This window comes from Neopelma chrysocephalum, unplaced genomic scaffold (assembly GCF_003984885.1).
Source record: "Neopelma chrysocephalum unplaced genomic scaffold, ASM398488v2 Primary Assembly neopelma1_42b, whole genome shotgun sequence".
Lineage (NCBI taxonomy): Eukaryota > Metazoa > Chordata > Aves > Passeriformes > Pipridae > Neopelma > Neopelma chrysocephalum.
In genome coordinates, this window is record NW_020897701.1 from 3968320 (window position 1) to 3990908 (window position 22589).

The following is a 22589-nucleotide window of genomic DNA, read 5'->3' on the forward strand; positions in this document are numbered from 1 at the left end:
TTAGTAAAAGATAATTTAGATGGATGAAACACACTTGTTTCATATTTCATAGAATCACAGAATGGTTTGGGTTGTAAGGTACCTTAAAGATCATCTAGTTCCAACCCCACTGCCTTGGGCAGGAACACCTTGCACTAGACTGGGTTTCTCAGAGCCCCATCCAACCTGGCCTTGAACACTTCCAAGGATGGGGCATCCACAACTTCTCTGGAAAACCTGTTCCAGCGCCTCACCACCTTCAAAGTAAAGAATTCTTTCCTAATATGTGTTCTAAATCTACTCTCTTGAGTCCCTTGAAGACTCTCCCCCTTGTCCTCTCACTACATGCCCTTGTGAGAAGCCTCTCTCTGTCCTTCCTGTCGGCTCCCTTCAGGTACTGTAAGGTCACAATTCAGTCACCCCGAAGCCTTCCCTTTTCCAGACTGAACAATCTCAATTCTCTCTGTCTTTCCTCATGCGAGAGGTATTCCATGCCTCTGATCAACTTGGCGGTCCTCCTCTGGATTTACCACCAGGAGAAAGAGGGGAAAAAAAAAAAAAAAAGCTAAAAGACAATAGAAACTAGAGAACAGTGACACCTAACACCAGGGGAAGCCACGGTCACTTTGCCCCACTCAAGGCTTTCAGGAAGGGCTCCAACACTCACAGAACCGCCTAGACACAACCCTGTGCCCTGGGATGACCCTGCTTGGGCAGGGAGCTTGTAACAGGTGACCCACTGTGGTCCCTTCCAGCCTGAGCCATTCTGTGCACACTACACATAGCTGTACAGGGACGAGAATTTTTTTTTTCTGTTTTTTTTTTTTTTTTGAGAGGGCAGAAACCCCTTCCCTACACCTCTTTTTCCCCCAGTCAGGGAAAAAAAAAACAACGCCAGGGACTAAAATGGCGGGCACGCCCTCAGCGCCCGCCCCTCCGCTGTGACGCGCGGAGCGTAAACAAAGCGGCGCCCTGTGGGAAGAGGGAAGCGCTACGTGCAGGAAGAGGGAGCCTCCATCTTAGGAGCTCGCCGCGGCGGCGGGATGGCGACGGATAGCCGGGAGGAGAAAGGTATGAGGCGGTAGGAGTGGGGGCAATCGCTAGGCCCCGGGGAGGAGGGAAGGCTCGGGCAAGAGGGGGGGGGGTTCCCTCCCCCGTCCGAGCCTTCTCTCTTCCCCGGGGCCAGCTGGGGTGCTGGCGCTGGGCCTTCACGCCGGGAGACATCCGTCTCCTCCCGGAGGGGCGACGGGGTCGGGAGTGAGCCTTCAAGGGCGATTTTCACAGGGGAGCGCTTCCTGTGCTGCGCTGGGGTGCTGGGGGTGGCGGGGCCCCGGCTAACGGGGCGTCCCGGCGGCAGCGGGTTCGGGGCAAGGTGACTCGAGCAGCGAGAGCGGGGATAAGTTCGTGGGCCCTAAGTTTTACGTTATCGGCAGCGACTTACTCCTTGATATCTTCTCGCAGAAAGTATCCGCTATTTTTATTTTTTATTATTATTATTTATTTCTGCTTGGATCGCTAGGCCTTTTCTTTGTTTGCCTGCTTTTTGCAGGATTTTCTGTGGACGGATGTAGTTACTTTACTAAACAGAAGCTGGCGTTGAAATAATTATTTTGGCAATTGTCAGAATTGTGATTTGGCTTTTTGCAGTCAGCTCTGCTTTCTGAGCACTGTGGATAAATATATTTGCCTTAGAGGAATCTGACGTTTCCAGAGTCATTACTCTGGAATAATAATCTGGATTATTTAATTAATCTGGAATAATTGCTCTGGAATAGTATAATCACAGCTCTTATAACCGACTGCCGCTATACAGGGAAGCTGAAGTGATCCGCGTGTTATCTGAGAGATTTTATCAGTCACACCTCACAAAATAGTCCATTTAACAAGCAAAACCAAAGTTTAGACATAGAGGATTGCCATTTGGTCGTTAGTGCAGATAGTGGCAGAGTTATAAAAAAGATAAAGTATCACTATGGTGTTGTGGTTTGCTTTGAGTTGGTTTGCATTTCTATGGGGAATAGGTTTCATGTAAAGCTTTTTGCAGGACATGTGTCCATAAAAGGGTTTTGTCAGAGTGGTGAAGGTTTGCTGTCTCCAATATTTATTGTGAAACTATATCACATGGAACATTCCCTATAGATTGTGTTAGAACTGATAAATAAAGTTATTGCTGGTGCTTGATCCTTAATGCAGTATTATTGTAAATTTGGTAAATTAGGATACAGTCAGGTTGTGTTGAAACAGATCTGATCTGCCACCGTGGATGAGCAGTGAATTTGAAATGTTTGCTGTTGTCATCTATAAATTTCTGTTCATATAATTATTTATCCACTTGGGCTTGAATATTTTTTTTGTTAGTATTTTTTAGTCACTGATAGTAGTCAAGTCATGAGTAGCAGATGAGATATTTTTGTTTTGTGCTTTAATTTGCTTTTAATTATTTGTCCTATGAAGAGAATTTTTTTTACTGAATAGCAGGTGTTGATGCACGTTTGTTTGCAGCTGAAATTTCGGCTCTTAGTGCTCCTTTTGGAAGAGAAATGCTATTTCACTGCTTTAAAAAAGTAGAAATAAAGTTTGCAGACCTGTTTAGTTTGAAATCATCTGGTCTTATCTTCTCTGTGTGCCAAATCAGATTTTTGCTTGGACCTTCTGGTGAATAGATCTAACACTAGCGGCCAGTAGAGAAGAAATGGCCTCCCAGGTTACTTTACTGCTGTTTTGGGTGAGTTACATTTGTTCATGGAGGGATCCAAATAAAGGATAAGTTGCAGGAGAGCCCTGTTGGGAGTATCTGTAATGAAAAGGACTCAATTCCCTTCAGTGGTGATGAACTGTAAAAAAATCTGTCCTCTGCCGTTTTTCTCCTTCTGTATTTTTCCTGATACTTCTCTGAGATAATTTAGCTCATCAGGTTGAACACTAGCAGTGGCAGTTCAGTGAGAGGAATCATTTTGTGGAAGTCACTTGAACAGTATGTCCGATGCAAGTGAGAGACAAGAACCAGGCTGCTAAATAAACCTAGAAATGTGTTTTTAAATTAAACAGGTCAATATATCTACAGAAGGGGATGGGGGAAACTTATCCTGCTCTTTGCTTAAGGTTCCAGCTACAAATGAGGCCCATCAAACGTGGAAGGGATTTATCAGAGAGTGTGTGCCAGACTTGCATTTTCTGTTAAATTTTCCTTCTGATTTGTTTCTGAATGAACTGATACAGGAGTCTTTTACCACCTCTGAATGCTACTGCAGTAGGTGGGTTAAATGTCGTTTACTCAAGTATGCTGCTGTCTCACCAAGAGGGAAATAAACCTGACGTTCAATATGTGTGATCTGAGATGGATGATATGTTTAGTATTTTAATCCTAGTGCACTTCTTTTTCATTAGTATCCAGTAAAAAAATCTTGTGCTCTGGACTTGCCAAGTCTTCTGTGGGGAAGCAGAATGCAAGCCAGGAAATTGCAGCCTGTGTTTAGCAGTTGCACACCCATGAATCTGACTCTCATATATTTATCAGTAACAGCGAGAATATTTGCTGTGGATATATAGGTATCTACAAACATAAAGGGCTGTTCCCAAGAGAATTACGATGCAAGTTTGTGTTGCATTTGAATGCCAGCCATCTATAAATTGCCAGGAAAGGTTTGATCACCTCTCTCTGCACAGCTTCCTTTGCATTAGCTACACCAGTTGGGCTGCTCAGGGATCACTTCGCATTCCCCTACCACTGCAAATGTGGAGTAGTGCCAGCTGGAAAGTTAGCACACATGCTGACTTTAGATTTGATAGTATATGGTAGAGAGACAATTATAATACTAACTTTTAATTATGTGGATTGTGTATTTTTTTTAATATCAAGCTGTAAAACTTCTTTTGTGTCTTGGCACAAGATTTGTGATAGACAAGTTGCCAGACTATGGAGGACTTCTGCATTGCCCCAGTTTCATCCAGTATAGGAGTCCTTACCTGCGTGTTCTACAGATACTGTCAACTAGCTGAATCCTTGGAATTTGCTTTCTTTTTCATGAGCACAGAAAATAGAATCCATCATAAAGTGAAAAGAACTAAGAATTTTGGAGTTTAGGAGAAGAAACAGGAGATTCCAAAATTAATACCTTTTTTATTATTTTTCCCTTCATGTGCTTAGGCTTTGTTCACTTCTGTTTTTTAAAGTGCTTGAAACATAGATCTGCTACCTTAAAGCTGGTGAGTCCTTCTGCTAGAATCACCTTTGGTTTCAGGCAAAGTGAATCAGTTGGAAGCAGTGACAGATTTTAAAAGTTGTGTGACCAAGTGTAGTCATTTACTGCTTTTAGCATGGATTTTCTTAAACATTTGCCCTTTTGATCAAGGTGAATTAGTTGTGGGAGTTTTTTTTCAGAACAGCTCAAGACTTAATGATGCAGCAAATAAGTAGGGCTTTCCCCTTCTTTGGTGGGGTGACCTAGCTTATATTCCTGTTGTTAAGTTACCCTGTTGCGTTTTTTTCTATTTGTAAGTGAACCACGAACCCCACCCTCCTAACACAGCAATGACAACAAAAATAGTAGGTCAGGAAGGGAAATAATTTAAGGTGCAGGTTTCAGGATTTTGAAGAGATAAGGGTCCCTCCTCTTTACTAGTGGCACTCAGACTATCTCCCAGTCTCCCTTTTTCTCAAATTTTGTGCAGGACTTTATGTTAAGCTTTCATTTGTAGGTCAGCTTTCCTGCAAAGCTTGTGTGACATGAGGAGCCAACTTGGATCTTATTCAGAGGTCTAAATGCATCCTGTGATGTATTTTAATTCTTTTATTTGCTTTGTTTGCTCTTTCCAGCTGAAGTTGTGGAAATAAATCAAGAAGACGTTAATTTTTGCTTTGTGGCAGATCTGTAACCCTAAAGGAAATGTCTGGGTTTCTAAATACTCGTTCTGTAGTTTACATGTCCAGACTTTTTATAGTTGTTTTTGACCTTTTTTTGTGTATTTTCAGATGGTGAACTGAATGTTCTGGATGACATTTTGACTGATGCTCCTGACCAAGATGATGAGTTGTATAACCCTGATAGTGAGCAAGATAAAAGTGAGAAAAAGGGTAGGTGACTTGGGTAGTGAATGTCCTGCAGGAATGTAAATGGTAAAAAATGTCTGTCTCACTATAGTTAAAATCTTTGGAGTAGCAGATTTTATAACCTGATTCAAGGAGTGAGAGTTTTTTAAACGTCTTTATTTCCACGGACATGAGTTTTCATCTGACCTTCCAAACAAACTGTCAACTCTGTTTCCTTTTGTCTCAAAAGCAATTGCTGAGTCTGGCTTGTTTTGAATTCATTTGCTGTTAGAAAAGGACTGTCTTTTTTGGTTTGATGAAGTGAGATGGAAGTGGAACAAGGGGGTCTCAAAATCTGGTTCCAGCTTGTTGTTGCTTTGGCTTTAGGCCAATTCCATAAGCATTTAATTTAGAATTCTCATATATAAAATTTAGAAAACACCTACCAAAGCCTAAAGGATTGCTCTTATAAAGAAAAATACATGTTTTGGAACATGAGCTGTTCACGAGAAGCAGTTTTGAGTGTTGCTCAAAGCCTACAACTGGGAGATGCTTCCTGTGACTGCAGCAGGGGAATTAGCTAAACAGAGGAAGTAGGAGCCTCTGTACAGTTTTTGTTTTGATACAGGAAATAACATTGAACTTGATATTTCTTTCTATTTAAGGATCAAAAAGAAAAACTGACAGGATGGAAAATGCTGAAAGCAAGAGGCAAAAACCTTCTGTGCATTCATCGAGGCAGATGATGCCAAAGCCTCCTAGTTCATCAGTTAGCAATAACAAGAGAATAGTGAGTACCAAAGGAAAACCAGTATCAGAATACAAGAATGAGGAGTATCAGAGGTCTGATAGAAACAAGCGCCCAGATGCTGATCGAAAGATGCGCATGACAAGCAGTTCCAGGGAACCTTATAAAGGACAACCAGAAAAAACCTGCATGAGGAAGAGGGATATTGACAGAAGGGCAAAGTCTTCTACACCGGATGGTTCAGAGGTATTAAATATTCTTGCTGCCTTATAAATGAAGCAGTTTTGTGAGACTTTTATAAGGCACGTTCTCTTAGGACTGTGTGTGCATCCTGACAATGTTATATGACTGCTGATTCACTTTTTCTTTAAACATCAGAGAATCAGGCATGATGTGGATAGAAGACCAAGCAGATCTAGCCATTCTTCTAAAGAAGAGGTGAACTCTGAGGAATATTGTTCAGATCACGAGACTGGCAGTAGTGGTTCCTCTGAGCAAGGCAACAGTGAGAATGAGGAGGAAGGAATGGAAGAGGAGGAAGATGATGAAGGGGAGGAAGATGAAGAAGTGGAAGAAGATGGGGAGGAAGATGAAGAAGAGTATGAACAGGATGAGAGAGATCAGAAGGAAGGAAATGACTATGACACACGGAGTGAAGCCAGCGATTCTGATTCTGAATCTGCCTCTTTCACAGATGGGTCAGTCAGATCTGGGTCTGGTTCAGATGCATCAGGTAGGCAGCAACATGCATGCTAGTCTGAAATACCTTGCCATTGAAAGTTTGGCTGCTTTTAAAAATAACCACTTCCTGACCATGTTAAAAGTAAGCTGTCGTAGCACAAGTCAGTAAGATGTTAATTATGAAATACCATAGGCAAGGAAAAAGTGCACTAGAAAGTGGTATTTTCTTACACCCAAACTTTTGAATATCTGGATTACCATATGGAGGATTCATAGTGTTCCTGAATGATTTGACCTTGCTGTTCAATGCTTTGAAACATTAAAATTAGTGTTTTCTTGAGTACCTAGTGGCTTAGCCTCCCACACAATTCATTTTAAGTTGTTGTTAAGCTGTTCAGTATTCATCTAGATGTGTGACCAGGCAGACTGGTGTAATAAAAGCGCTATCTCCCCAGGGAAGTATAATTCAATCTTAAATAGTGCCTGCCTTTAGCTTAGAAAATGTAAACCTAAGTTGAAAATATTAGCTATTAGGGCAAATTTAGAAGGAGTTAAATGTTTTAAGCAGAAACTAGAAACAAATGCTTCACAGTTTTGTATTATGACTGGTCCTAACTTACAGATATGAAGTGCTAATGACGTAAATACTTTTGGGTTTGGCTGTTCGTTGTTTGTTTTTTCTAGGAAAGCAACTTGCAATCCTGTTAAGATTCCTATTGTGTATCTTCCTTGTCTGAAGTCTCCATAGGTGGTCATCCTCCTTAACATGCTGCCTTTTTTAGCTCAGCTCTGCTGTTTGGAATTAGAGAACAGCAAGGTGTAACCTAAAGAAAAGTGAAGCTGTAATAACTGTTCTAAAAAGCCCTGTGGTATAACATAACACATTTTTAGAGTGGAAATAATTGCCTGTGTGCCACAGTGTTTTGTTTTCCTATCTCTTGCCATTTTGTTGAGCTCTGAGCAAATGAGCTCATATCACTATTGCAACGCAGTTTGTGCTTGATGTTGCACATTTGGGTGAAGGCTGTAGAGAAGAGCTAACCCACCCTTACTAAAACACTGGGAAGATAAATTCTGTCTCAAAACATTGCATAGAATTACTAGTTTTGTGGCGGGCATCTTCCTTTTGTGAATGAAAAGCTTGAGTAATTAGCATTTGCTTCTTTCGTGCATGGTAGTTTTGCAACAACAACCACAATTTTAATGTGCAAGCCAAATGCTAACTTCACTTTTACTGATGTTGTTTTCCTGTCTCAGTACTTCTTAATCTCAATTTTGCCTGACAGTTGGTGTTTAAAATATTGCTTTTATTTGTTATGCTTTCTTTTTAGATGAGAAAAAGAAGGAGAGGAAGAGAGCTAGAGGTATCTCTCCCATTGTTTTTGACAGAAGTGGAAGTTCTGCATCAGAATCCTACGCAGGTATTCTTTCCTTTTATTGCTTGTCATCGTGACTTGCATCAAATCTTAAGGTGTAATCTAAAATAAATGTAACTGGCTGTAGAGATTTATGGGGTATGTAGCTTTGTATAATTTGGTATTGACTTCTGGCATGTTGTGTGTGGATACCTTTCAGGGGGAGTAGGCTTTCTTGTTACTTTAATGCTATTCTGTTGCTTAAGTGGAATTTTCACTTTTTTTTTTTAAACTTGGAAGATGATGATTCAGTGACTAGTTTTCTGAGTAGGAAATTGTTCAAATACTATTTTAAAAACCAATCCCAAATCAAACAACCCAAAAACAAAACCAAAAAAAAACCAAAACAAAACACTCGTGCACATTGAATAGTATTTTTTGTGTGTGTGGGTGCGCGCCAGAAAGCATAATTTGTCATGAATGAAAATTGTATGTAACAAGGCTGTAGAAATTGTATATTATCTCTATTAAGGCTCAATCTGAACAAATGTACTTTGGCTAAACACAGGTTCAGAAAAGAAGCATGAGAAATTATCATCTTCCGTTCGTGCTGTCCAAAAAGGTATCATTTAAATTTGAATTTTTAATGCATGCCCCATAGCAAGCCATTGTCTCTGTTGATTGAATTACCTGTAAGTAGTGATGTTCCGATATAAATCAATTTGAGCATGTAATTGTTCTGAGCATGATAAGCGAACCTTGAGCTACTTTTGCATGTGTCGAGAGTGATATGCAAAAAGTTCAGTCACTTTGCTCCTTGCAGAGGCAGCAAATTAGAAAAGAGAGTGCTTAAATTTGAAAAGAGGAACATTTCAGCATTCTCTATTGGACAACTTGTGCTTGTTGTATGTGTTACCCAGTATTTATTCAAAGACTCTTAAGCAAGGAAATAAGTCCTGTATATCGGAACATCACTGAATCATGCTGATTTTATTTTTTTCCTTACTTGGATATCTAAGTTTTATTTTTGTTTTCGTTTCCCCTGGCATTTTGTGCTCTACAGCTTAGACTTCAAGTTGGGTGGCTGTGATAATATATAGGTAGGAATTGGGAGGGATACTGTGTATTTTGAAGGATGCAAACAGCTATCTACACTCCAAGCAACATGCTTGGTAACTAAGTATTTACACATCAGCTTATTTGATACTCTGTTTTTTTCAGACCAAACAAGTAAACTTAAATACATTCTCCAAGATGCAAGATTCTTTCTCATCAAAAGTAATAACCATGAAAATGTATCGCTTGCTAAAGCAAAGGTATGTTGAATTTTCTTCAAAAACTTTGTTTTCAAAGATAGCTATCTTAGGATAGAAGAGCATGTAGAGCAATGGGTTCTTTTCTGCATCAGATCTCAGTAGGTGCAGAGATAAAAGCTGCTTAACCCTGGTTTCTTCTGCTTCCACTGTAACCTAGAAAAGTTTCTAGACTCAGTCATTTATCTTGGTAAGAGTAGAGTTAAAAAGGGGCCTCGGGGTGTCTTTGATAAGGTCTTAAGCCAACCTCCATCGGGAATGCTGGGATGGTATTTTCTCCCCTTCATCAGCACCTCTCTTTGTATCACTGTACTGTGAGGAAGTTCAGAAGGTTGTTTTGTCTTTTGTCTAATGCTGTGAAAGTAATTTTTCTCAGTTGACTCAGGGATCTGAAGCCTTACTGTGAAAATGTATGCCTGGCAGTGCTCGTGTGAATTCTTTGGGAGGAATTCCAGAGCACTGGACTTCAGCTGTTGAGGAATTGCACTAAGTGTCTGTTGCATTAGGCCACTCTGGTGGTTTTGTATTGGCATGGAACAACTTATAGAGAAAATATCTTATTTGCTGTTACACAATATACACAGAGCAGGCTATTCTATTAATGAAGGTTTTCTAAAATAGGATGGCATTAAGATGATTAAACAAATCTCAAAATTCCTGGACAGATTTGGCTTGTACCCCTGCCCCCATCTTTATGTCTGATCTTTGCAGTGAACATCATTGTAAGCGGTTTTTGCTTTAGCTCTGTAAAGGGGTATATCCTTTTTGTGCCTCATCCATGCTCAGAGCTGCAGTAGTATCCTTGTTCCTAAAGTTCTTGGAGGGGATGGTTTTTTTTTTTTGTGTATAAGCATCAGTGCTATGCCACTCCGTTTTTGTGAAACTTGCTTTTGTGGTGCCAATATAATAAGTTGTTCTAGTTCACAGCGGGGCTTTAGAAGCAGCCTAAAGCCATGTAATCTGACTGAAAGCTAGTAAAAAAGCCAAATAGTTATCTGGTGACTAATGAATTGCCAGTCAAACAAACATTGATCTGAGCTCAGAGCAGGACTTGTATACACACCTTCACTAAAAACAGTAAGGGGAGGAACATCTTCTTTGGTAGATCTTAGATCCTATTCTGAGGCTCAAGTTTGTTTGCACAGAGAATGGACTGAGGAGTAATTCAGTAAACTGATATTCTGTATCTCAACTCAGCTGGTACCTTAAAACAACTTGGGTTTTATCGTGCATGGCTACATAATGGCTGGTGGAAGCGGTAGTAGCTAATAGTTGTAGATGTGGAAGGCTGAACCAAGTGGTTTGAGTTGTATTGTCAGTTTAAAGTGTTACTCTAGTATCTTTCGTGTTGCTGGCCTTTCACTGAAACAGTTCTAAAGTCTGCAGACTGCCCTCAATAAATCTGCAATACTGTACTGAAGTCTATCTGCCCACCTTTAAGTATATATGTTTATGGTTTTTCATAATTTGTGTGTTATATAATACATGAACTCCCAACATCACTTAAAACATACATGAAAACTTTTGCCTTTAGTATTTTTGAGGTATCTGTCCATCATTATAATGTTTCATTGTAATTACAGGTGGTCTCAAAGCATCTTTCAAAAAAAGTTCAAAAAACATTGAAAAGCCAGTGTTCTAAAAGTTTTAGCACAAGACAGGCTAAAAATATTTCTTGAAGGACATGAATTTAGCAATTCATTTCTCTTTCCATTATCTTCTATCCCAGTACACTATTTTGGTCTTGTTTTCCTCATCTGCACTAAAATTTCTGTTAGCTTAATCATTTGAGATGAACTCTGATGTTTTGGTGGTGGGGCGGGTGTTGTTCTGTTTTAGGGAGTATGGTCAACGCTTCCAGTGAATGAAAAGAAGCTTAATGCTGCATTTAGATCAGCAAGGAGTGTTATTTTGATATTTTCTGTAAGAGAGAGTGGCAAATTCCAAGGTAAGGGAAAGTAATCTATTATCAAGGTAAGTGAAAGTGAGTTTTATGTGCCACAGATTTTCTGTTGTATCTTTGTTACAATTCATATGAAATCCTTTAGGGTTTGCAAGATTGTCTTCAGAGTCCCATCACGGAGGATCACCTATACACTGGGTCCTGCCTGCAGGAATGAATGCAAAAATGTTGGGAGGTGTCTTTAAAATTGACTGGATTTGCAGGTAAATCATTGTTCATTTATGTTGCTGTCAGTAACAAGGCATTATAATACTACTTCTGCATGTTACTCACTCAAGTGCTGACCGCATCCTTCTGAAACTCGATTCAACCAGAGATGTGTCCTCCAATCTCCCCAAAACCATGCCTCCATGTTACTCTCCTTGGGACTCAGGTCTGTACCTGGCACGTGCAATGGAAAGTACGTGGGGTTTTTTTAATGTAGACAATGCATTATGGAAAGAATATTTTTTTTCTAATGTAAACAATTTTTTAACACTTGATTGCATTCCTTCACTGATCTTTTGCACTGAAACCAGAAAAGTGTATTCTAAGTGTTTGAGTAAAATAGCTGCTCACTTGAACAGGCATATAAGGGAATATAAAGGGAAAAAATCCTTTAAGGACAAATCTGTCTTTATCTGACTGAACAAAGAAAATGCTACTGTTGTAAAATAACAAATAGTACAGGTATTTTGTATAATCTGTAGGTTGTGAGCATTATGTTCATTGATGTAACTGAGTATGTTTTCACAGAAAAGGTTTTAAAACTCTCTTAAGGAAAAAAGTTATAGTAGTCCTGTGAGATATATAGTAGCATGGTTGTACAAGCACTTTAGGGTGCTTGAAAGACTAAACACAGGAAAAATGAGACTTCGAATTAGAGAAAAATCTAGGTTGGAAAGGTCCTCTGGAAGCTATTGACTCCCACTTCCAGCTCAAAGCAGTTCTCACTTCATAGTTATGTCACGTGCTCAGAGACTTTTTTCAGTAGGTACCATGAGCTACCACATCACGTAGACACTGGTCAGTGTATTCAGATGATGAGATAATAAACAAGCACAATCTCGATAGTGCACAAAGACCAAAAAAATTTTCTTTGAAAAGATGATCTGACGTAGTATGGGCTGTATTAATTAATATTGGAAGAAGTCAAAGTGAAATCTCCAGTTACCAATACATACTACATAAGAATACATTCAGAGCCCTGACAGTGCAAAGGATAACAATGTTGTTTTGTATGTAATATCCTGCTGTATGCATTTTTAAATCTTTCCGTAATGAAAAACAGAGGCAAAAATATAAATGGTGCCACTTGCATATTTAGGCGGGAATTGCCGTTCACTAAGTCTGCTCACCTGACCAATCCTTGGAATGAACATAAGCCAGTAAAGATTGGACGCGATGGACAGGTTTGTTAATTATTACTTTTTTTCTATAACCCGTATCTTCTAGTGCTTGCTTTCAGCTTTGTATGTGCAGAAGATTAGGAGTGTTTTAGTTCAGTTGTTACTTGCAGTAAAGTGCTGTAGCAAAGGCACTCTGCTTCTTTCTAATGCTGTTGTGGAAGAAGGAAAAAGAAAACAATATGGTGCCAGTTCTGTTGTCATCTTTGTGATTAACAGTGTTTGCTTCAAAACTATGTAATATTTTGGATTTGAAATGTAATGTGCCTTGCATTGTACGGTGTGCAAACCATATAGCATCAGTTTTTAAGAACAAGTTCTGGTGTTTCCAGCTGTGTTCTGCATTGGAATTTTTTTTTATATGAACTATTGCTTAGGAGGTAGATTGCCATTAAAAAGTACGTGCTAAGCAAATTTTAAGTGGAGGTGGCTCTTTGTCTTGTCAGACGTATCAGAGTGTGGGTATGTAGCTGCTGTCATCAAGTAACCAGGCCTTGGGTAAAATAATGGGTTCTGCTTTCTTACAACAAGATAGGAGTTGTATAATCCCCCCATTTAAAGGAAAATGTCAGTTTCGTACTGCATTGTTTTGCCCATACATACGTTTGCTTTGTCGTGTAGCAGAAGTAAAACAGTAGTATTGGTCTTGGTTTTAGTTTAATGTGAATTTAAAAAAAAAAAAAAAAGGATTTCAGTTAACTTTGTTTCTTTTAAATGGTCAAGGAAATATATTTTTTTTATGTTTTGTCCACTTCACAGTACAGTTACAATCTGGACATGGATTTCATCTTTTTTCATAAGATCACTATACTGTTAGGTTCTGGGCAAGCATTGTCTGATGCTTGCTCTCCCTGATTTCAGCTCTGCTTATTTCCTGAATGGTTGTCATTTATCCATTTACATTTATGTAACTCTGAATGGATCTCTCTTCTGAGGATGTGTACATTGAAATTCTGCCTTTACAACATCATTTGGGAAGGCTTTATGCAGGCCTGCTAGTCACCAGGTTGAAGAAGCACTTTTTTGGATTGTTTCGCACCTGGCTCCTGCTAACTTCATTTGATAGCCCCAAGTTCTTGTACTGGAAGAGAGAGTCAGCAAGATGATCTCTCTCCTTCTCTCCTCCAAATAACTTGTGTCCGACGGTCCCATTTTATTCGCCTTGTTCCCCATACACCACGTATTTCTCTTTTAATCCAGGCTGAAGAGACACGACCTGCTCAGTCATTGCATGTAGGAATTGTTACGCTCATTCAGTTATTCTTGGTACCCTGCTCTGAAGCTTTTCCATTTCTACTGTCCCCCTGTTTTTTGAGATGCAGGGGTCAGAACTGCACCCAATATTAAAGGTGTGGGTGGAACATGAACTTCCAGTGTGGTATAATGATTTTCTTGTTTTGTGTTCCTTTCCTAATAATCCTGAACACATAAATTGCTTGTTTTAACTGATGTCAAACATTGAGTTGGTATTTTCATGGACCTGTCTACCATACAAAGAACTCATTTTGAGTGGTAATAGTCAACTTCATCAGGCCACGGCTTTATATGTGAAGCTGGGGTGGATTTTTTTCCTACGTCTGTCACTTTTCTTTCTGTAATAGGTGATCATTTTCTTTGTGATGAAAAGCAGTCCTCTGATTTTTGTAGCAAAACAGTGATGTGGCCTGTATGTCTCATGGGAAGATATGGTTGCCCCCAAGTGTTGGACTAATTTATGAAAATTCTAAGTAGTGGCTAAAGAGTGAAAGGTAATGTAAGTGAATTTTGCTCTGTCTCTAGAGATACTGAAATCTCTTCAAAGTGTCTTTTTTTTTTTTTTAAGTGTATGTTGTCAGTGTATTTGGGGAGAGTTTCATTTCTTCAGTTTATAAACCACTACTGAACTTCTAACTAATTCTAGGAAATTGAGCCGGAATGTGGAACCCAACTTTGTCTTCTCTTCCCTCCCGATGAAAGTATTGACTTGTATCAAGTCATTCATAAAATGAGGCACAAGAGAAGAATGCACTCACAACCCCGATCAAGAGGACGCCCATCCCGTCGAGACCCCGTTCGGGACGTGGGAAGGTTAGAAACGTTCTTTGGACTGATAATAGGCACATGTATCAGAATAACGTGATGGAGGAATGTGATTCGTCAAAGCTTTCCCTGCGATAAAGAAGAGAGAAAATCCTCAAATCAAGCTGCATGGACAAGTTTGTGGCTTCATTGAGGATTTCACATGGTTCCCGGGTCTGTCAATTTTTCAAGAGGAAAATGGGGATCTTTGCTTTTGCAGAAAAAAGCTCTTAAAGTGCTGTCTCTAGTTTAGACTAGATCATTTATTGAGCTAATGCAACATGTAATGCTAGCTGTAGGTAAGCTCGGCTTGATTATGAGCAGGCTAGATGGAGAGGAGGAAATATTTATATGCCAAAAATGTGTTAATATCTTGTAAAAGCCTTTTCTTTCAGGTGTGTCTCTGGATAAGCCTTATCAAATATGGGACTTTTATAAGGATCACTTAGAATTTTGCAGAAGATGCCGCCTCATTTTGAGGATAAAATATTTAAGTTATTTTGATATTCAAGAGGAGCATTATTGGGACTGTTTCAAATTGTGTCACCGTGATGTGTTAACCCCATTGCCAAATATTCTCTAACATGTAACCACTGAATTCACACATCTTGCTGAGCTTCTGAAAACAGTAGGTTCTTCCCAAAAGGGATCAAGTGGCCCTTGGAGACCCGGCAACAAACCAAAAAGAATGGCTGTTGCTGTGTCTGTATTTACAACCTTTCCAGATGCTGGCAGTACCTGTGGACTTAAAATATTTTTAGAGGATCGACATGGTTATTGATCACTGCTATATGAACTTAACATCATTTTCCAGAAAAAAGGGGGTATAACTTGTTACAGAATTGGAGAAGTCTTGGCAAAGAACTGATATTAGCCCTTCTGCCAAACACCTTTTCCCCGTGGTAGCCACTTTGCATACAGACTGATGTATGGTTTGGGCTGAAACCTTTGGTTAAGTTTCCTTTTTGTGGAAACGTCCTGTGGTAGGTACAGAGCCCCAACAAGAGTCCCCATTTCCTTGAGCTTAAAAAAAAAAAGGACACTGTAACGAGTAGGTAGGAGGAAACCTGGCAGCACCCCCCTATTTTTGGCTTTAAAGGACTGAACACCGAGATGGCTTTTGGAGTTAAGCTAAGAGGTTTCCAGTGCAATAAAGTATATACAAGTGAAGGTTTTGCAATGGACTGCAAACTATACATATAACACCACCACACCTTCTCAAGCCTGCCAGGGCCTCCATTTATGTATGTGGCTTACAGCTTAAAGTCAGTAGTTGGACTACTATATGAACTGTTTCTATCATATTTTATACCGGTCGTAAATGCACTCTCAAAACTACAAGAAAGCGGTATGTTTATTCTTTACACCAGCTTTTATTTTCTTTGATCTGAATTTGCTGTAGATGCAACTGCTTTGGTTTTTGGGCTTATTGCTTATAGTAAAGAATCTGCTTCCATTTTAAAAAGCTTAGTAACTGGGTATGGTGGGTTTTAAAGACTGAAGTCGGGAAGTGGGGGAGGGGGGAAGAAATTATGCTATTTATAACTAAAAGCTATATGAGCTTGTTACTCAGCCAGCAAGTTGCACAGTAATTAAGTGATTTAAGAAAGTGTTAATGTCTTGTCATAAGAAATTATATTGCTGGGGTGGGGTGGGGGAAGGAATGGATTTTTAGCTGCTTTGTGTTTAGAAACACTGTTATGTTACAATTGGAGTCTCCCATTAATGTTTATGTATCTTGATGGAAAAAAATTAGCAGCCCTTTTTCAGTTCTTTATTAAACATAACAGCAACTGGAATGTAAGTTTATAAGGAAGAGCAAAGTTCTTAACATCTCTCCTGTCAAAGAGCTTTGTATAGAAAGGAGCCCTAATTATTTTAGTTATCAGGAAGCTTAAGCACTCCTAAACTCTGTAAAATGCACCAATCCATTCCTAGTAAATTGCTTAGAACAGAAACTATTAGAAATAATATAACTGGCCTACCCAATTAGGAAAGTTACAGTGAAAGAAGCAATTTCACACAGCATGCAGAGTTTTGTTTATAAATGTTATGGAAATAGACCTTTTATAGAATTCTTTACCCCATAGCTATCAAATGCAGCAGTCTCCACGCCCTCTGACTGCAATGTTCTGTGAACTCTTTTGTTATCTGATAGGTTGTTTCAAAATGTGAAAAGTGTAATGTTAATGCCTAAGTTTGAGTTTGGTTTAGACAAAAGTTACCTTTTGTTTGATATGAAGGTGTAGTTGGGTAGAGTTCCTTCCTTAACTACCAAAATTCCTGTAGACAGAAAGTAACATTAGAAGGTATGTAATTGAGCTGTTCCTGATTATATCAGTTCAGATTTAAAGCTGTAGAATATTTTGAAGCAAATGGAATTCAGAATTATTAAATTGAGATCCTGGGTAGCTCAAACTATGCTGTGATGAATGCTTCAAGCAACCTTGTTTAATCTTTGATATCTAATTTGTGTAGGCGTCGACCAGAAGATTATGATATTCATAACAGCAGAAAGAAACCAAGGATTGACTATCCCCCTGAGTTTCACCAAAGACCAGGTTAATATCTTACTCTGAAGATTTGTGTGCACCAGTTCACAAATGTTTTCTCTTTTAGCATGTCCTCATTCATTCAAAAGTAAAATATTGATACGACTGGGATATAAAAATGTGACTTGTCCCAAGTGCTGCTTGCTGATTTAACCCATCTCTAGCACAAGTCAGTGATACTGTTTCACTGGTTTGAGAGAGAGCTGAATTAACCTATGCTGAGCCCTTTTTAAGAGCCTCAGAATTGTGTACACTGTTGTGAATGATCCTCTCAAATGCTTTGTTAATGTGGGCACAAGAATTGGTCTGACCTACTTGTCAAGGTGCTAATCATCAAATGAAAATGTTTATCAGAAACTTCCAGCTGGGAAAGTCAGCTGAGATGACTAGCAGCCCCTGTTCAGAGATGACAGTAGATGTTCAGTTTCGTTTTCAGAGAGAGGTTTTTTTACAAGCTTGACATGAGGAGGTGAGGGGGAAACTTCCCTGCATTTTACAAGAGGATCTAATGATGAGTTTGAGAAAGGAATTGTGTTGTTGTCCAGGGAGAAACGTTTGCAATGGCAGTGCAGCAACAGCACTGGTCATAGTGCAGTGGTTTTTTTTTTCTCTTCAGAAAGCAGCTGTTAAGAAATTGTTACTTTTAGTCTACCAAATCGTGCTTCATGGCTGTTAGAAAAGTGTATTCTACTATTTCAGTGGTAGATTTCTGAATCTCATAAGGACCTGCCTTTGTCTGTCAAGCCTGTGTTCTTTGATGCCAAAAAGTGTTGCTGCTGCTCTTTCTAAGACCATTGTTTAAAGGAAAAATATTTTAAAATAACAAAGCTCAGAAGCATTATTTTATTAGCACAAGCATGCCTGGTGTTTTGCACCATTTTACTGAGCTCTTTAAAGTTTAATTCCTCGGATTTACCAAAGCTGTAAGAATTCTTTTCCCTGTGGGGCTTTTCCAGATGCTTCTTAGGTTGTTTTTAATTTTCTGTGTAGCATTGTACCCAAAACTTATTAAGAAATCAGCTTTAAGAGTTGCCCACAAGAACATTTTCTACTGAATACACAATTAGTAAATAGTAACAGCTACATGCTAACTGCTGAGAGACAGTACTCGTCAAATTCATGGGCATTCCCAATTCATTTGACTAAATTTCAAGTCTTTATTTGCACAGTTACCCCCTTGCATATTTGTTTGTACTATATGCAAATTCCTGTGGGTTTATCTGTGCCGCTTTTTTGTTTTACATTATACTATTTGTCTTCACTGTCTATAAGAAGTTCAAAGTTTTTGAGAGTTAGTTTAAAAGTGAGGGTAATAGCAGGTAGACACAATTTCATAGCTGGCACAAAATAAAAGGATAGTTTCTATTGAGTATATTTTTAAGAGTGTAAACTTGAGATGGTAAATTGAATTAATACTGCTTGATGTTTGAACAGGGTATATAAAGGATCCCAGATATCCCGAAGTAGACAGGTAAGGTGTGTTCATGTTACTCATTTTATGCCCTGTTAACTTGTTTATATGGATAAATTGGATTTAGTTCTATAAATTTTTATTCCCAACAGACGATTTTCAGGAGTTCGACGAGATGTGTTTTTAAATGGGGTAAGTTGGTGCATGCAGATTTTTGGGGAACTTTTATATTCAGCTTTCTACACTAACAAAGAACACTTATCACAAATTTTAATGTTACTGTCTTTCATTTTAGTCCTACAACGATTACGTGAGGGAATTCCACAACATGGGACCACCACCACCGTGGCAAGGAATGGTTTGTGTCCTGTTGAATTTGATTTTTCTCCCTAGAATATGGCTGGTTTTGTTTCCCTCTAGAGGAGCCTGGCATATTCAGTGTGCATTGAACTCTCCCCTTTTCCTAAAATGTATCTTTGCTGTAACTGTGTAAACATTTTAGGGGAAAATATTAATATCAAGTATTTTGAAATTCACTTAGCTCTCAGCAGTAGTCGGGCATTCTAGTAAACAGTAAGGTAGCTGGACTCTGCTTTGGTTTGAAACTGAAACTGAAAGCTCTGAGGAAATGGTAGAACCCTCCTTTAGCCTACACAAGAGGGTGTAATAACATTTTGTATTCTGCTAAATGTTCATAGTAATTGGCTTTCTCTCAAACAGCAAATGCATCAAACAGGTGGACTTGCTAAAGAGGCTGATGGAATGAGCTGATGTGCTCTAGCGCTGTGCAGTGGCTTGCTTTTGGCTATGGCAGTGAAGCATGCAGGAACGTAGCAAAGTGAACTGCGCAACATAATTAAAATAAGTCTACCCGTATACAGCCTCCACTGAAATGCAATCTTTTCCCAGTCAGATGAGCAGATACCTGAGTGCACATATCTACATCTCTGCAGATAGAAATTAACTGATAGTGTGTCAGGAAGAGTAGTCATTCTAGCAAGTCATTTTGATTACATAGATTAAGTCTGGCCTGATTTTGCATAACTATAATAAGTATTTTGGGTCTTGTGTATACCGGCAATGAGCAAAAAGCAGTGCCAGATCTAGAGATGCTCCTATAGCCTCTGATTTTTCTCAGCTGAAACACAGCCATGGTTTGTTATAACTGAAGGAAGTGAATGAGGTTCTTCCCATGTCAGATGGGAAGAAAAATGTTTTTTCAAACACAGCTAAACCTCCAGAAACTCTTTTTTTTTTTTTTTTTTCATTCCCCATTTCCCTATTTTGCATGCTGTCCAAGTAGTCATCCTAAAATCCAGCACTTCCATTTACTTTCTTTGTAACGAAAGTTTAAGCAATGATGGTTTGGTAATATGGGAAAGGAAGGCCTTGCTGATTGAAGAAGTGGAAGAAATCAGCCAAAATATGTCTTATTAAAAAAAAAAAAAAATCTGCCATTTGTCAAATAACTTGTCTTGCAAAGTTAGGGTTTTTTCAGTTAAAATAGAAACGTATTCATAAGGAGTGACACTGAAAAGACTCGTTCTGTAAGAGCTGGCTGGTTTGGACAGAATTCATATTCCATATGCATAGGTTTAAAAAACCAAACCCACCACATTTAAGTAGCAGAAGTTTTATGTACAGTATCATGTTGGGGCAGATATGAAGGGAGGGCATGTTTGGTTTTGGGGAGTGTGTTGACCAAACTTTTAAAAGCAGTGGTAGAGAGGTAGTAAAGCATGCCAACTTAGTGGAAAGTAGTCTACCATTCAGTTAGGAGGCTGTGATCAGATATATTTAGTTGCTGTGTTTTCCATCTGAAAGTAACCTGTGTTTTTAATTACAAGCGTTCAGCCTTGTGTGCATTCCTTTGCTTTGAAACACTCAACAAACTTCCTATAACTTTCTTGTAGCCACCATATCCAGGTATGGAACAACCACCACACCACCCTTACTATCAGCACCATGCACCTCCACCTCAAGCTCACCCTCCATACTCAGGACATCATCCTGTACCACATGAAGCGAGATACAGAGACAAACGAGTGGTGAGTGTCCACAGGACAGAGGGGGATGCAAGTCTGCAGGCCAGAGTAGGAATCTGAAGTCCAGTTATAGCCTAACCTGAGCTTTGTTGACTGTGATAAACTGCATTTTTATGACCTGTAGTACTGTTCCCTAGAAAGATTGGTTATTTAGATTGACACTTCCAGCAAATTTGAAAACCCTTTCTCTCCCAGGTGAGGTGGAAGCACAAAATTTTCAAACTCTTAAACTGAGGAGTGTTTTAAATTGGCTTCCAGCTGTCCAACTCTGAATGTTTTCATGCTGAAGCCTGCTTTGAATAAGGGCACACCTGTCACATTGCCTGTGCTCATGCACAACAAATTACTTTATCAGCAGAAGTTTGTGTTCTACTATTTTTTACAGGCACATTAGAAAACAGGGCAGATGGTTAAATTTCTGTCAGTTGGCTTAGAAGGCTGCTTAGCTTTCAGGTCTCTTGCTGATATCTGGCATTTGAACCCCAGCTTCTGCACATGGATGCTGGACACTTTGGATTTGTTTGAGGTTTTTTTAAACACTGGGCTTTCTGCAGAGGTACAGCCAGCCCTATGAATAAGGGGGGGGGAATTTTAATATGAGAAAGGACAGCTCTGTTTATTTTCTTTCATCACAGCATGACTATGACATGAGAGTAGATGACTTTCTTCGCCGCACACAAGCAGTTGTCAGTGGTCGAAGAAGCAGGCCACGGGAGAGGGACCGGGAGCGGGAACGGGACCGTCCTAGAGACAATAGAAGAGACAGAGAACGCGACAGAGGCCGTGATCGGGAAAGGGAGAGAGAGAGGATTTGTGACCGGGACAGAGACAGAGGTGAAAGAGGTAGATACCGAAGATAATCTATCTGGAACCAGTGCTCACTTGAAACAAAAAAAGCTTGTATTTTTTTGTGTGTTTACAAGTAGTAAATTTTATTTTCAGCTGTCTACTTAAAGTTCGTTGTGTAGAAGGATTTATAATGACCCTCTCTATTCCAAGCATGCAATGAATTATGAACTGGAAAAAACTCAAATAGGCCAAAAATAAAATACGCAAAGCTGACACTCAACTTCACGTTTCTATTGGAACAGAGTTGGAAACAGCTAAGAATGTAGATATTGATTAATTAATTCTCATTAAGTGTTCATCTACTTAGTGACTTCATTCTAGGTTTTTGAATACTGATGGATAACTGCCTTTTTTTTTTTTTTTTTTTTGCTTTGATGTTTTCCTGTAGTTTCATATGGTTCGATGGGAGAATGCTGCTATCAAGTATGCAAATATTGAAGTTTGAAATTTTTTTTTTTGACTGTATGGCAGTGTTGTAGCAGCCTTTTTTTTTTCTTTCCCTCGCCCTATTTTTTAACCCTATCTGTAAAGTCAAGTGTTTTCTTCAGTCTTCAGTAATGAAAGCAATATTAAGAAGACACTATTGATATCTAATTTTTATCCTTTTTTAAAAATCTTCCCATGTTCAGTAACATTTTGGTCAATTCTCTTGTCTAGTCTCCTTCCAAAATGTACACATTGCTTGGAATGTTCACAACCTGCGTGTGTGGAACCAGAAAATATTGCTGTATTCTACATTGCTACCATTTTTTTTATAAAAATAAATTGGTAACTATTGAAATGTTTAAAACGTCACATCAGGTTTCTTTATTTTCTAAGCTTGCTAGATTTGATAGATTCTGGCAGTTCTAGGAAAACATTTGTGTTCAAAAATAGTTTAAATGTTCACGTGATAGGTAAAGTTGATTTGAAGCCTGAATTTGGGAAAAGGACTGCTGAAATAAAAGGTAATTGCTTTTCTGTTTCCACAGTGATGTAGTCAGCTTACAATTCCTCCAGCTCATCAGAGGTAGTAAGGCCCTACATGTTCATATTAATCATAAGATCTTTAAGCTATTGAGAGGCTGTCCTAGGCCACAGTCATATCTGCCTCTCAGAAGTGTGTTAGTTCTGCAAGATCCAGATGCTCCCCATGTGTTCTTTGTAGTGAAAACTGCATCACTTTTTATTTCTCTTAGATAGGAAATATTTTAACCGAAATGCCAATGGTAAAACGGGGGG

General features: G+C 39.0%; 1 protein-coding gene across 4 annotated transcripts; it reads left to right on the forward strand.

Annotated features, from left to right (window-relative positions):
* Positions 1-930: 930 nt before the first annotated feature.
* YTHDC1 (YTH domain containing 1) lies at positions 931-22163 on the forward strand. 4 transcript variants are annotated; one of them, XM_027676987.1, is made up of 18 exons: positions 931-1050; positions 4952-5053; positions 5674-6002; positions 6135-6489; positions 7769-7858; positions 8361-8414; positions 9014-9108; positions 10945-11053; positions 11154-11271; positions 12375-12459; positions 14354-14520; positions 16990-17072; positions 18498-18534; positions 18627-18666; positions 18770-18832; positions 20388-20522; positions 21155-21362; positions 21757-22163. In XM_027676987.1, exons 1-18 carry the CDS (start codon positions 1023-1025, stop codon positions 21804-21806), a joined length of 2148 nt encoding a protein of 715 aa, XP_027532788.1. In that variant the 5' UTR covers positions 931-1022; the 3' UTR covers positions 21807-22163. The 4 variants fall into 4 exon arrangements, with proteins under 4 accessions (XP_027532788.1, XP_027532789.1, XP_027532791.1 ...); XM_027676988.1 differs by having other exon boundaries at positions 21155-22163; XM_027676990.1 differs by lacking the exon at positions 8361-8414.
* Positions 22164-22589: the final 426 nt, after the last annotated feature.